This window comes from Aricia agestis, chromosome 3 (assembly GCF_905147365.1).
Source record: "Aricia agestis chromosome 3, ilAriAges1.1, whole genome shotgun sequence".
Lineage (NCBI taxonomy): Eukaryota > Metazoa > Arthropoda > Insecta > Lepidoptera > Lycaenidae > Aricia > Aricia agestis.
In genome coordinates this window covers 18,664,426-18,679,162 of record NC_056408.1, presented here as the reverse complement: position 1 = coordinate 18,679,162, position 14,737 = coordinate 18,664,426, and the positions used below count along the sequence as shown (strand labels likewise).

The 14,737-nt window shown below is 35.3% G+C and overlaps 2 protein-coding genes across 2 annotated transcripts in view; both read right to left on the bottom strand.

Moving 5' to 3' along the window:
- Positions 1-863: 863 nt before the first annotated feature.
- LOC121725371 lies at positions 864-2,700 on the bottom strand. Its single transcript, XM_042112264.1, has 5 exons — positions 2,549-2,700; positions 2,069-2,129; positions 1,866-1,976; positions 1,511-1,620; positions 864-992 (listed from the first exon to the last, which is right to left on the bottom strand). The coding sequence occupies exons 1-5, from the start codon at positions 2,621-2,623 to the stop codon at positions 873-875; spliced, it is 477 nt and encodes a 158-aa protein (XP_041968198.1). The 5' UTR covers positions 2,624-2,700; the 3' UTR covers positions 864-872.
- A 7,579-nt stretch (positions 2,701-10,279) lies between these two features.
- Positions 10,280-14,737, bottom strand: part of LOC121740610 (Kv channel-interacting protein 1) — a 73,454-nt gene continuing 68,996 nt past the window's right edge. Inside the window, exons 5-7 of the mRNA XM_042133342.1 lie at positions 12,478-12,687; positions 11,495-11,658; positions 10,280-10,682 (exon numbers count right to left, since the gene is read on the bottom strand). Of these exons, the coding sequence (XP_041989276.1) occupies positions 11,530-11,658; positions 12,478-12,687 (339 nt within the window). The 3' untranslated portion in view covers positions 10,280-10,682; positions 11,495-11,529. The remainder of the gene's footprint in view (positions 10,683-11,494; positions 11,659-12,477; positions 12,688-14,737) is intronic.

Sequence of the window (14,737 nt, the reverse complement as noted above, 5' to 3'; positions counted from 1 at the left end):
CGCCCTTGTTTGCACTGCCAGGGGATGAGGGGAACTAATGGTGACAACCTGGAGAGTTGATCTGGAATCACTAAGGATACCGAACTTTGCCATTCCACTCTTGCAGGCTATACTTACTGCTCTTTGGAGCGCTAGAAGTTCGGCTTGGTAGGCGGTGCAATACGGCGACAAGGCAAGCTTTACGGCCTTTGTCTCGGCCTCGCCCTTCCATACGGAGAGTGCGGCTCCGACTCGACCCTCAATCTTGCTGCCGTCCATATAGATCCTATGGATGTGGTAATCAACCACATCGACATACGAGTCCTCATCTACCATCCCGAACCTCAGCTCTACCTGCTCTGCCGGATGTGGGTCCTCAATCGCGGAAGCCATTCGTTCCACCTCCCTGTTGTGAGCAGTGTTTGTGTTTGATCTTTACCGCGGCTAGCATGCATCGACCGACAAAAATTAAATTAAAATGCCACTTTATGACATAGGTCCTGTTTCACCATACTTATGGCCTGTTTCACCGCTTCCTGATAAGGCTATCCACAACTTATTTTGACAGATGGAGTATGGAAAATCTGTCAAATAACCCTATCGGACACCTTATCAGGAAGTGGTGAAACAGGCCATTAATCTGTCAAGTTAAGTGGTGCAACAGGCCCTTAGTGTATGTCATCGGATTATATATTTTGATTTTTTGTCGGTCGCGTCGCGGTTAGCCGCAGTAAAGATCGGAATGGTGCCTCCAGTTTATCTCCACAGTTTTTCTATACTTTCGCATTTCTGTAGGCCTGTGGCCTTGCTAGGGTCGCTGGAATAGGTTTCATGTTACTTTTTTATAATTAACTTATGTTTACAACCAATATTAAACAAATCTCTGGAAACTTTCATTTAATTTTAACAGTAGGTAAGGCAGTGGCACAGTTGGCTTTCTCAAGCTCGCCGTGAATTTGCTTCAGCCGGGCTCTTGCTAACGTCAAGCTGGCATTGGTAGATCTCATGTTCTCCTAAAAATGTTTAACAATATTAGCAATTAAGAATTATTTTTGATTATTTTGTAACATAAAATATAAAAAATGCTAATTCCTATAAAATTTGGAATTAGCAATTGTTTTTACAACAACTAGCATTTTTTTCTTATTTTTCTACAAGCATTGAAATATTTTGTTGGGTCTTGTAGCTTGTCATTAAGATTTAATGGCCAAGTGATTATATTATAAGAATTAAGAATTACTAAGGACTATGAAAATACCGCGCACTGTAAAACTCGTGGAACAAACTGCCACCAGCAGTATTTTCGGACCTATACAACCTGCAAACCTTCAAGAAAAGAGCGTATTCCCTCTTAAAAGGCCGGCAACGCACCTGCAGCTCATCTGATGTTGTGAGTGTCCATGTGCGGCGGCAGTTGCTTTCTATCAGGCGACCCATTTGCTCGTTTGCCCCGTTATTTCATGAATAAAAAAATATTATTCTTTTGATAAAACACAAGAGTTTTCTTGAAGTAGGTAATCAGAGTACACACCTGTACAGTTAGCAATGTTTTATCACATTGGGATAGCTTCTCCACACAAATGTCTGTTGTGTGCTTGACCAAGCCTTCTATTGTAGCTCGTAGGGATACATTGCATTCCCCTGTAAACCAGTATTAGCTGTACTTTCTTGGAATTTTACTGTTTATTAATAGTAAATAATTGGTCAAGTGCGAATCGGACTCGCGCATGAAGGATTTGGTACATAATCTTTTAAAATTTCAGAAATCTAGCTAGCGGTTCTTGAGTTACAGCTTGGAGACAGACAGACAGATGGACAGACATCCAAGTCTCAGTAATAGGGTCCCGTTTTTACCCTTTGGGTATGGAACCCTAAAAAAAACTTACACAATTTTTGGTGTAGCAAGGATGTGTACATTTTGGGTGGTGACGCTGGCATCATTGAAGTGTGCAGTGGAAGGTCTACCTCCAGTTCATTTGGAGAAGGTAATTTTGACTCTGTAAATATAGATATTAAGTTACTTTCTATGGAAGTACTAATTTATTAGTTATATATTATTTTATTACTTAATTATTGTTAAAAAATGTACCATCGTCTGATTCTGGCGCTTCACCGGAAACAACAAATGCTTTTGAGCCATTACTGATATCCTAAAAAGGAAATAGTTATTAAGTAATTGATTCTGTCACAAGAAAGTTATAAAAAAATTAAAGATGTCTATGTATGTATTTACAAACTACACGTCATTACAGTTCTCAATCTTAATACTTACTTGGATTTTAAAATACTTAATTTTTTTTTTCAAATTTTTAACAAGGCTTAAAAATGCACTTGGCATCTATGCCAGCCTCATATCAAAATTATTAAAAATTAAACCATGCGACCCTTCATTGACAATAAATAAAATATTAATAAAGTGCGGGCCTCTTGCGAAAGATAGCCTCTTTTGCCAGTTGGTCAGCCATCTCGTTGCCTAGTAAACCTATATGGGAGGGTATCCATTGCAGTCTAATGCGAGATGTTTCATTGAAGTCATTCTTAAAATTATTATTAGTAGTGTTTTACTTACTGGAGATTTCCCTAATTCGATTTCTGAGTCCGATTCTGAAGCCTCTCCATCAACTACATTAGCTATTTTTGACATAATATCTAAAAACTAAATACTATAATTTATATTTGCAATAATAATTATATTGTTAGAGTTTATATTTATATAATTTGTTTAGCAAAAAAACTAAATTAGAAAACAAGTTTACATCGATGTCAGTTGTTACTTGACAGTTTTTTTTTTACAACAGAATAATCAATAAAGCTTAGGCCAAACCTACGCGTCAGTGACGGAGCGTCAAGTTGTCAAATGTGTTCTTTGTATACAAAAATTGTACAATGTTTTTTGTATACAATGGTTTCTAATTTATAGTTTGTGCGTTTATGCGTAGGTTTGGCCTAAGCTTAATAATTAGCAATATTGAGCTTTCAAAGTCGCTCCGCCATCACAGTGGTCCGAAATCGCTAAATAGTGGACATTCGCAAAAAAAGATCGATTTTCATGTGGAAAAAAATACCATCCGATAGATTTTAAGAGGAGTAACAATAAATCCTTATTACTTAATAAATCCTTATTAAATTTTTTATAAAAATGTATATTTAAGGTGAAAAAAAATAATTACGAAAATGTTGTATGGGAAAGAATCTATAAATAGATTTTTGCAAAAACTACTAAGTTATTCTGGTTCATTTTTGAAACAAGTAAAGTTCTAGTGGTGTATAAGATTTAGAAAAAAAATTACGAAAATTTACGTGCAGCCTTTTGCAGTAGAGGGGTTCAAAATTTTGAAATAATTTTACTAACTTTTTAGGTGTGGAAAAAATACTATTCGAAAGATTTCTTGAAGAGTAACAATAAATCCTTATTAAGTTTTTTATAAAAATGTATTTTTCAAGGTGAAAAAAAATATTTACTAAAATGTTGTATGGGACGGAATCTATAAATGGTTTTTTTTCAAAAACTATTAGGTCATTCTGGTTCATTTTTGAAACAAGTAAAGTTCTAATATACCATTAGATGATAGCATTGGAGATCCACTATGTTTGTAAAGCGCGTTGCTTTAATTGATTATTATTTATTATTGTTTATTTAGAAGTTTCATTTGAAATTGTTTGAGTTATAAGTGCGTGTAACAATTTTTATTTTATTATAATTACAATAGTTTAGTCAGTAGTTGATTTTAGTTTAATTTTGTTTTTGCTATCCATGTTTGTATTTATACATATAAGTATTGTTGCTTTTTAAGAACTCGTTTTATATATATTATACCCACACAATTTTCGTAATTATTTTTTTTCGCCTTAAAACATCATTTTTGTACAAAACTTATAAAGGATTTATTGTTACTCCTTAGGAAATCTATCAAATTGTATTTTTTTCCACACCTAAAAGGTTAGTAAAATTATTTCAAAATTTTGAACCCCTCTACTGCAAAAGGCTGCACGTAAATTTTCGTATTTTTTTTCTAAACCTTACATACCATTAGAACTTTACTTGTTTCAAAAATGAACCAGAATGACCTAGTAGTTTTTGCAAAAAATCTATTTATAGATTCCGTCCCATACAACATTTTAGTAATTTTTTTTTTCACCTTAAAAAATACATTTTTATAAAAAACTTAATAAGGATTTATTGTTACTCTTTAAGAAATCTTTCGAATAATATTTTTTCCACACCTAAAAAATTAGTAAAATTATTTCAAAATTTTGAACCCCTCTACTGCAAAAGGCTGCACGTAAATTTTCGTATTTTTTTTTCTAAGCCTTATATACCACTAGAACTTTACTTGTTTCAAAAATGAACCAGAATGACTTAGTAGTTTTTGCAAAAAATCTATTTATAGATTCTTTCCCATACAACATTTTCGTAATTATTTTTTTCACCTTAAATATACATTTTTATAAAAACTTAATTAGGATTTATTGTTACTCTTCTTAAAATCTATCGGATGGTTTTTTTTTTCCACACCAAAATCGAACTTTTTTGCGAATGTCCACTATTTAGCGATTTCGGACCACTGTGCGCCCGCCATAAAGTTAATATACCTAGCGGAATAGACCAACAATCTCGAGCTGTCAAACGAAACCAAAATTGGTTTTCATCCGTGTGAAAAATATGTGTACGTATACACTTACACAAGCATGATTGAACATGAATTCTATGAGATTAAACTGTCAACGTACGTCAAAAAAAGAGTGCGCTGTCATGTATCACACGTCTCTTTTTATCACGCAGTGTTACTGATAGTGACATCCCACTTGCTCAGGCCTTTGTTTCTCTATTCCGCTAGGTATTATATTAAGAGGAGTCCACACCGCCCTTTTTTCCATAGAAACGTTGTCCCCTGTTTTCTCCCTGGATAATGCTAGTAAAGTTATAATTTTTTCCCTGAATATCTACGGCCACTAATACAATGTCCCTATGTTTTCTTTTTTTCATAATTTAATTATTAAATAAGATATGAACGTTCAAAAACCCAAAAAAATGGCCAGATTTCCCGCCGTGTTCAAACGTCCAGAAAACCGATTTGGCTAGATTATACAAAAAAGCAAAACATAGGAACACAGCTCAACTCTTTCTTTAATCTTTAATGAAAAAAGTACCTAAATCGGTTAAGTTTTGGAGATGGAATTAGGGGACTGTTGATTTTCTGCAGTTGTCTCTATCGCGTTCTGCGGTATAGGCTTGAGGTAAGGGAGACAGCTATTACATTTTACACGTACTTTTTTTTCATTTCTCTAGCCCCTGTTGTATCCTCTTAACCTTATGGGCCCGGCCGTGCGTCGCATAGGTAGTAGACTGTACCTTCCGATAAGTCGTATGCACTAAAAGTATGAAAATACCAAAGATCTTTAAACCTTAAAATACATGGAAAATACGAAGTCATGCCACGTTGCGACTTGCAACCTTGCTTGCAACCACGTTCTTTATGGACTGTGGCGGTTGCATAGAGGAATATATTACACGGGGCAGGTGGTTTCCTGACGTCTTAATGTTTCTTATTTATTGGTCTACGTAAAATTTAACATAATTAGTGAATTATTGGTTTTCGTAAAATATATTTTCCCCTTGAGTTATTTACCCAGCGTATAACGTATTCAAGGTCCACTGGCCACTGCCTATGTGCATTATTTAACTTTCCAAAAATTCTAGCAGAACTTAAAGGTTTAGAGAGTGCTCTTGTGTACTGCGCACACTTGGGCACAATAAAAAATATTACTCCTGCGTACCTGGCCTGGTTACAATGAAACCGGCCACTGTCACCGAAACCGGTGTGGGGGGTATTATTATTAGGTACTATTTAGTATTTACTAAGTTGTAAAGTATATTGTGTAGTGTATAATAACTAATTCTACAACTTCGTTACTTTCCTCGTATGGATTAATATTCTATTAAAATATGTGTCCTTAACCGGGACTCAAAGTAACTTCATAACAAATTTCGGAAAAATTGGTTCAGCAGTTTGACGTGAAGAGGAACGATTTGCATAGGAATCAACTTCTCCGATAGTACCTATTCAATTATACAAGGTACGTATGATATTAGATATCTAGTTATAATATGAGTATTATAAAGTATGAACAAAGGAAAATAATAACTCACAAAAACACGAAGAACTGTTTTACTATCATTCATAACGGACGTATCGACACGGCGACATATTTACAATAATTTATTACACGTTGTCAAAATATTTAACAATGTGGTCGTGATTATAATAATTTGATACACAATACAGCTAAAGTTATGGATAGGTTTTGAAACTAGAGCCAAACAGTCGAATCCAAAATATTATGGAAAAATACACAAGATGTACAGTTGAGAGAATAAAATGTTTAGCATTTATGAAGTGCCCCTTTATTTAATAATATTTTTGACAGCATGCGCCTGACGATGGCTCTAGCGTTAAATCCTATGTACAGTAATTTTAAAGAAATCGATTCTAATTTATATTTTTTAAATTGGCAGTTTATTAGGTCAATTTAAATTCGACGGAAAATATTATTTGAATAACTAAGTTCCCAGCGCTATCGGCTATCGCTTTACTTTTTTAATTACACAAGGGTTTTTTTTCGACCCAAAATGATTATTTATGGTATTAGGGTGGTCGCTCACTGGCACACCGTAAAACAGTCATTGCAGAGGATCTTCGTGTGGTAAAGTCGAACATTTGGACATTTAAATCTTAAAGAATCATTTTGGTGGTGACTACAGATACCTACTATATGAGTAAGCGAGAGCCATTCGGAGCAGAATTCTTGCAACGATTGCAGTAAAGAAACAACGTCGTGCCATAAGGCGATCTTATTCTAAAATTTATTACCTAAAACATTAAGGAAATGCATAATATAACAAATAAGTTAAAATTTATTGACATTCTCTATAATAATTACTTAAGACTAGAACACAGGCCACTAAACAGGGCTTCTATAAAGTCAATCTACAATAAAATTTTCATATCAGTCAAAAGACTAGTTACATAGGGTGTTCTCACTTTGTACCTATAACTACTTAAGTATGTACTATCTGCGCTTGAGACTATAATTATTATCGAGGCGCGTAGTACAAAGCACATGTTTGTAACTATCATACAACATCAACTCACGGTCTTATTATTCTGAAAATGTATTTCATTTAATTTTAAACAAAACTTGTCATGGTTTTGCCATTTGACAACTTTTTCTAGGTTGACAAAAATGTTGCAGAAAACTATGAAATAAGCCGTTGGGAGTAACAAAGGGTAATAATTAGTAATTACTAATTAAAGTTGGTGAAAAATACAAAATATTAAATCACCGACGTACCATGGGTTTTAAAGAGTATAAAGTGTTAAAAACACAGCTGAGTTTTATTAATAGCTTCATTGCACAAAATTACAGAATGATGATCAAGTTTAACGTAATTTTTAACTTCAATCGTTTCTTTCTTAAAATTGAAATTTTTCCGATTAGAAATAGCACTTACACCGGAGATCTTAGGTTTTCTGATAGAATATAAACTATATTCTATTCAATAGCGCCTCTAACTTTAATCGAGCAATAACGCTATTGAAAAGATAACCAATCAATAACTTATGTCAAAAGCCCTTCGAAAACAGGCATAAAAGTGCGACAAGGCTTTAAATGAACTTGGGTGGGGGCGCTGTTGCCGCCTGTTGGTAAAGGAGAACTGTCAAAAATGGTGTTTTTGTATGATGACAGCGTTAGTTCCTTTTTTCGCCACGTTCATTTAAAGCCTTGTCGAGCACTACATGCTGTGGTTAGCTCTTTAACCAACCCTAAGGTAGTAATATTAATAACAGAATTCGAATGCCCTTTGTGAATGATTAAAAAAACATAGTTGTTAGTTAAAACTGTTCTGTATTAGCTGCGTGGCAGCAATCTTTCTGGAACATAATAGGTAATGTTATTCTAAATCCATCCTATGTAGAATGTATATTCTTTTATTTCTGCTTAAAATTTACGGGCCAGACGATTTCTTATACGCTGGGGCAAAAACAACCTAAAATACGACGTAGTTATAACATTGCAATAATAAATAAGTAACAATGGTTAATATAAAATTATAGGTTAATGATATGGCCATATATTGCTATTTATTTATAACATTATATTTTTTAAGTTAACGATAAGCTATAAGAGCGTTTTTATATCACGCGATACGATACCGTGTACAGTGTACGATGTATCGCTTAATTTGAAAACGATGTAATAAGTAAAATAATACTTTTATTTGCACATTTATAGACATTCAAGAGGATAAAATACACTATTTTTAAACATTAATAATTATCATTGTCATTTAATTAAAGGTGTCTCATTCAACACTTTTATACTTATTATTTATTTAAGTATTTTTAACATTGGTAAAGTTGAGAAATATAATAATTATATTAGGCGCTAATAGTCGCAGGTTCCACGTAAATATAAATATTAAATGCATAATAATAATATTATTATATAAAGGTATTAACCTATTTAGTATGGTAAAGCAGAGCGCACGGGGGACTAAACTGTTTTTGTCGCCCAGGTGTAGGTATCTTAATTCTTAAGCAAGTATCGGATCCAAACGATGGACGACAGAAACTAGTCGGCCTTCATCGCAATGCTTAGTTATAAAATTTTATTAATTTTATTTACCAGATTATATTTTAAAATATCTAAATTTTTAATTAAGTCTGTATCAAACAAGTAAATTATTTTACAGAAAGCTTTTCCAAATGTTTTTAGTTTATAAATAAGATTTGTATAGGATTTTGTGTACCCTGTTAATTTTTTATAAAAATATATAACAGTGTTTGGATTTAATAAAATAAGAAAAGTTTATGGAAGCCTCTGCACATACTGACAGCTTCGGCAACGGTGCGACGACAATACCATGCAAATTTCTGTGTGATATTGCATAAAAAAGCCTTGTAGGTCATGCAAGCGGCGTTTTAACTAACTTTAAGAGGGAGGCTTTATACCTTTTAAGTTTTACATAGATTCGATGTGTATTTTTTTTATGTTTTGTTTACATTTAAGTTATATTTATTGCGTATTTCCCCGATTCTCTAACGATTATTTCAATTTTCTCACCCCGGACGCCAATGATTTTTTAGCAGTGAAGGGACTGAGTCGCCAGTATGCACAAAAACTTAACAATAATAAATATTTTAATAAAGCTCTGTATAGGTAGTTTAGATGAAGTTGAAGCGAGGACGGTATTAAACAAGTGATAAGATTTAACAAGTTTTAAAATTTAAAATTGCATAACTTTTTTATTTAATTAATCTTGTGATTGCTCTTTACAGCATGCGGTACCTAATTATAAAGAAATCAAAAATTAAATATCTACTATAAGCACATAATACATATTAGTTTGCTATAAGTAATAACAATATTTTTGTAAATTATTAAAAGTATGTTTTACGCAAAGTATGTTTTTTAATTCATTTTTTAACTTCTTTATGCAAATAAAGAAGTTAAAAAATGAATTAAAAATAAAAAAAAATCTTTACGTTTTTTATTTTTAGTTTTCTCGAGGAACAAGGAACGAAACAATTGATTATTTCGAAAATCAACTATACGAAGTAAAAACAAAAAAGGGATAATCATTTTATGGCCCGCGACTGTACACAAAATATGTCAAAGTACAATGACGTTGACAGTCTGGGCCATAGACTAAATTACGATCTTCATACATATTATAATCAAACTTTGACAAAATGTTTTGTAACATTATAGAGTATGATTAAGGTACCTACGGTAATTAAATAGCTCGAAACGCCCCATTCTACATTAAAACACTATTAAGAATAATTATTTTTGCTTTCTATCTAAGTAGGTACAGTGCAATCGCTTTGGTAAAGCTAATATTATTGGCGAACTTAGTTTTTGAAAGAAAGATGATTTAACGAATCCTGAAAAAGTTTTTGCACTGTAAGACAAAGTACATTAAAGGGCCCATTCACGGCAGGACTGCCGTGCAGTGGCCTCACTGATTGGTTCACACTCGGTGTTGCCGGCCGGAAATACCGAGTGTGAACCAATCAGTGAGGCCCATTCACGGCAGGACTGCCGTGCAGTCCTGCCGTGAATGGGCCTCTTTAATGTTGTTTTTATTTCCAGCTTGATACAACATTATTTAACGTAATCACTAATCACCGATCAACCTATAACGTTCGACGTTAAGTATATATTTTAGTAAAATAATTTCGAATTTACGATTGTTCTATTAAAACTTTGTGGATTTCAATAAATAATATATGCATACATAGGTAGCAAGAATAGAATAGTACGGTATTGGCAAACAAATCAATTGTTTGAAATTCAAAAGTTATATTCGAATGTTGCAGTTTTAAATTTTTTTAAGAGCAGCAACATCACCTGTGTTTTTGAAAGGCTGAAAAACTTTTTTCGAGTACCTACCGATATTATGCTGTTATTTTGAAAAGTTTATTTAATTTCAAAAATGTTGGAATCCATATTAGAAATTAAAATACAAAACGCTGCGTATTCGCGGCTTGACGATGCGGTTGTAGAAGTTCTCTAGCACGGCGACATGTCGCACGTACTGCGCGGCGCGTGATAGGCACGCCGCCGCCATCTTGTGGAAGAACCCGTTCATGTGACATTGACAGTCGTGTCGGTAGATAGGGCGTTTCACAACTACCCTGCAAATAAAATTATATATTTTTTCATCAACTTTTTAATGAATTGGGGTACCTAATTAAGCACAGAAATGATAAAATATGATGAGGATAAAAATGAACACAATTTAATCTTCATTCTTACGTAATACGCAAATTAAGACCCGTATAAATAGTCAGTAGGTACTCAGGATGCATCTCGGTCTCAAGACACGGCTCAGGATCTTTGATTGGTTGGCTGTCAAAATTTGGACCAATCACAGAGCCGAACCGCGTCTTGAGACCGGGTCGCATCTTAAGTACTGACTATTTATACGGGCCATAAGGTCTAAGGAACCCCAGCCCCCAGTACACGGCGACTTTTTGTATGCCGTCGGCATCATTTGGTGCAGTAGGTTACATCCATGAGTAAACGAAAGCGAGCGAGTGATCATACCTTTATCAGCACGCACGCGCCGAACGCGCCGCATTTTAGAATTCGTTGTATGAAATGATGTGAAACCTCGCACGTGCTAGTGCGTTCGACGCGTACGGCCTGTACGGTGCTGACAAATGTGCGATCAGCTTTACAGTATGCTACGGATTTTTGGGCTTCAATAATAACAAAATCTTTACCTATCTTTTTAACTTAACCTAAGTGTACAGGGTGGATAGCGTGATGCATACTTTTTTTTTTCGTTGGGGGAATGCGTTTACGCATCCCCGGGGCCTGGGGAGGACCACCGAAGTATGTGGGACTCCCCGGGGCGGACGGAAGACGCACCCGGGATTACCCACTAAAACCCCAACGGATTTCCTGCTCCTGAAGGTAAACGCGTGATACACGAGATGCATACCTAGGGATGCGCTCATGCGCGGCGTCACTCTGACGTCATAGCGCTGTGTCGAACATCTGCAGCGACCGCGTGATGACGTCATCCTTGAGGCACGACTCCAGGAACTCCTCTATCGTGATCACGCCGTCCTGGTTCAGGTCCAGCTTCCGGAACACGCGGTCAACCTGAAGACCAATGAGGAAAGCTGGTCAATAGTTAGTTAAGGTAGAAGGGAAGGAAGGCTACAGTTGGGGTCTACTGGGCTGGTTTAAGAACTGGTGAATACTGAATGGATAGGTAGGTTTTTCGCCTGGGGTGTACTGAGATTGATGACTGATCTACTGGGGTCTACGGCAGTCTACTGGGGTGGTTAAAAGACTGATGAATAGATAGATAAGGTAGGTTTTTCGACTGGGATGTACTGAGCTGGTTCATAAACAAACTGAGAGGAAACCTAAAATAGAAACTTATTATTTACCAAATCGATTAAGATAGGTGAAGATAGAATTTTAAAAATATATGAAAACTTGCGTTTTTAAAGTGTTTAGAAACGAGTTAACCCGTCGACACAAAAAGGCCAACTCCAACGTGGGAGAGCCATGCTTCGGCACTAATGGGCCGGCTCGACCGGAGAAATACCACGTTCTCACAGAAAACCAGCGTGAAACAGCGCTTGCGCTGTGTTTCGCCGAGTGAGTGAGTTTACCGGAGGCCCAATCCCCTGCCCTATTTCCTTCCCTACCCTCCCCTATTACCCTATTCCCTCTTAAAAGGCCGGCAACGCACCTGCAGCTCTTCTGATGCTGCGAGTGTCCATGGGCGACGGAAGTTGCTTTCCATCAGGCGACCCGCTTGCGCGTTTGCCCCCTTATTTCATTAAAAAAAACTCGATCGGAAACTAACCTCACGGAAAACCACGATCTCACTTAAGATAATATTATTTGTTTCGTCGTGATATACAATCGCTTACTTGAGTGCGGTTTTATTGGCTCTTTCAGCTATACCTGTTCATTAGCCTTAGCGTCATCGAGTCTCGAAGCCGGGGAGCCCGGCGGCGCCCGCCTGCCCAGCAGCTCGTGGACGGCCACCACCACCTCGGCCAGCTCCTGCCGCGTGATGGCTCCGTCTCCATCCACGTCGTACAGCCGGAACGCCCAGCGCAGTCGCTCGTACACCGACCCTCGCAGCAGCGTCGAGAGAGTCACCAATAATTCCTGAAAACGAGATAAAACTAGCTAAAATAATGTCAGTTGTATTTTTAAATTTTCGCGCTTTTTTATTTACTTTTTATTGTGACGCGTTCGTTGTCTGTGCTAATTTTTACCCTGTGATCTTTTTTGTTTTTCCCGCCATACAGTTTTTCATGTCTGCTAAATAGTTTTTCATTGAATAAGTTTACATCTCAGTGTTTAAAGCCTGATGTCCTTTATTAAAAAGGTTGTCCCAGTAAAATTGGACGGATAATATCGTAAATTACGAGTCGGCTGGCTTTTAAATTGGAATATATTTAAATGTCTTTTATTTAAACCTCGTTATTGTAATATGGGGCACCTATATCGAGACGAATCACCTGCTTAAAACCACTTGTGCAACCGTTGGCCGCTATTCGAAATTCGTCGAGAACCTATCATTATGTCAACACAGACGTAAACAAAATGTGGAGCCATAAACAAGTACTAAGTAGAAGCTGAAATCCGTGTCAGTAGCCGACCGCGCTTGGCCCGGCTCCAACCGTATCAAACGCATCGACGACTCTAAATTACGACCGATATTGACAGGGATTAGTTGGAATTTGTTTTAAACCTCCAATACTCCATCTAGGTAATTCGACTTTACATCGGAGATAAAAAAAACAATTCCATTTTTTATACTTTAGCCGAGTAACTTTTTTATATCTTTAGAATTGATAATGTTTATCACAATTGAGAATTCGAAGTGTAATAAGTGTAATAGTACATTCAATTCAGAAAGTAATAAATGTATCCCAATTCTGAATCGGTCCTTCGAGCAGGACTATTTGAATATAAAGTGCAGATAACAATAACAGAAATGTATAAACGGTAGCCTAAAATAAAATAAAATCTATGTATGGTGCACAAGAGATGAGAATACAAAACAACTTAAAAACTTTCTGTTTGTTTGGAACGGCAAACAATTTCGAGCTCACCCGTTTACTATTTAAACAGCGAAAACACATAAACCACGGACCTGTATTTAGCAAACATCGGTGTAGTACGCGCACACACAGTACAAGCGAAACTACGTCACTGCAAACTTAAACGAGGAGCAAGCAAATAAGTACTACCTTTGTCTAGTAGGTATACAATATCTTTTGTAATAATTTAGAAATATAGATAAGTACTTAATAAGTCTAAGCAAATTTAGGTCATGGAAGACATTGTTAATCACTTTAATTGAAAGAACTCTAATTGAATAACCTAAATAACAAAACTGAAAGTTCATTTATTTTCCTCGTTATATACATGACGTATAAAAAATAACAAATACTGCGAAATAAAAATTGAATGCATCGGATCAAATCGTTGTTTGTGCGAGTTATATATTATCATAATCTCTTTTAGATATAGCATTGAATATAGGGTGCTTCATTATTATTTTTAACAAAATATTAAAACCGACTTCCAAGGTAAAAACAATAATAATATGAACTAAAAAGAATTAAATAACTCTTACTCTTTATTAGTGCCTTTTTCAGAATTCGTCTAAATCTCAACTATTTCTCTACATACTACAGTCTTCATTATTTGAAGTCGGTACCAGCTAATTTTATCGTGAGTTCAGTCAATGTCAGAATATCTGAAGCTTTTGGGACTGGTACCGACTTCAAAGTAATGAAACTGTGGTATGTAGAGAAATAGTTGAGATTTAGACGAATTCTGAAAAAGGCACTAATAAAGAGTAAGAGTTATTTAATACTTTTTAGTTCATATTATTATTGTTTTTACCTTGGAAGTCGGTTTTAATTTTTTGTTAAAAATAATAATTTCACTCTTTTCAGTTATCTTCAAGATAAGGCTTTATGCATAAATAACCATTACGAATGTTAACTATTCACAATATGTTACTGTAAGCAAAATTGTGGTAAATGCTTGCAGTTATTTAAAAGATGCTGCAATTTAAAAACTTTTATCTTTAAAGGTTCAGGAGCTCTGTTCAGTGCCTTTGGACCAAGTTTAAGTTACTAGAAACAACATTTTAACCACTATGAGTCTTTTGATAAATTTCAAGGATTTCCCTCGATCG

Bases quoted from the DNA above. Each gene is read 5' to 3' on its own strand.
- LOC121725371 (XM_042112264.1), bottom strand. From the start codon at position 2,623: ATGTCAAAAATAGCTAATGTAGTTGATGGAGAGGCTTCAGAATCGGAC. The intron at 2,130-2,548 runs GTAAGTAAAACA...TTTCCTTTTTAG, and splicing joins TCGAATTAGGGAAATCTCCA to GATATCAGTAATGGCTCAAA. The intron at 1,977-2,068 runs GTACATTTTTTA...CTATATTTACAG, and splicing joins AGCGCCAGAATCAGACGATG to AGTCAAAATTACCTTCTCCA.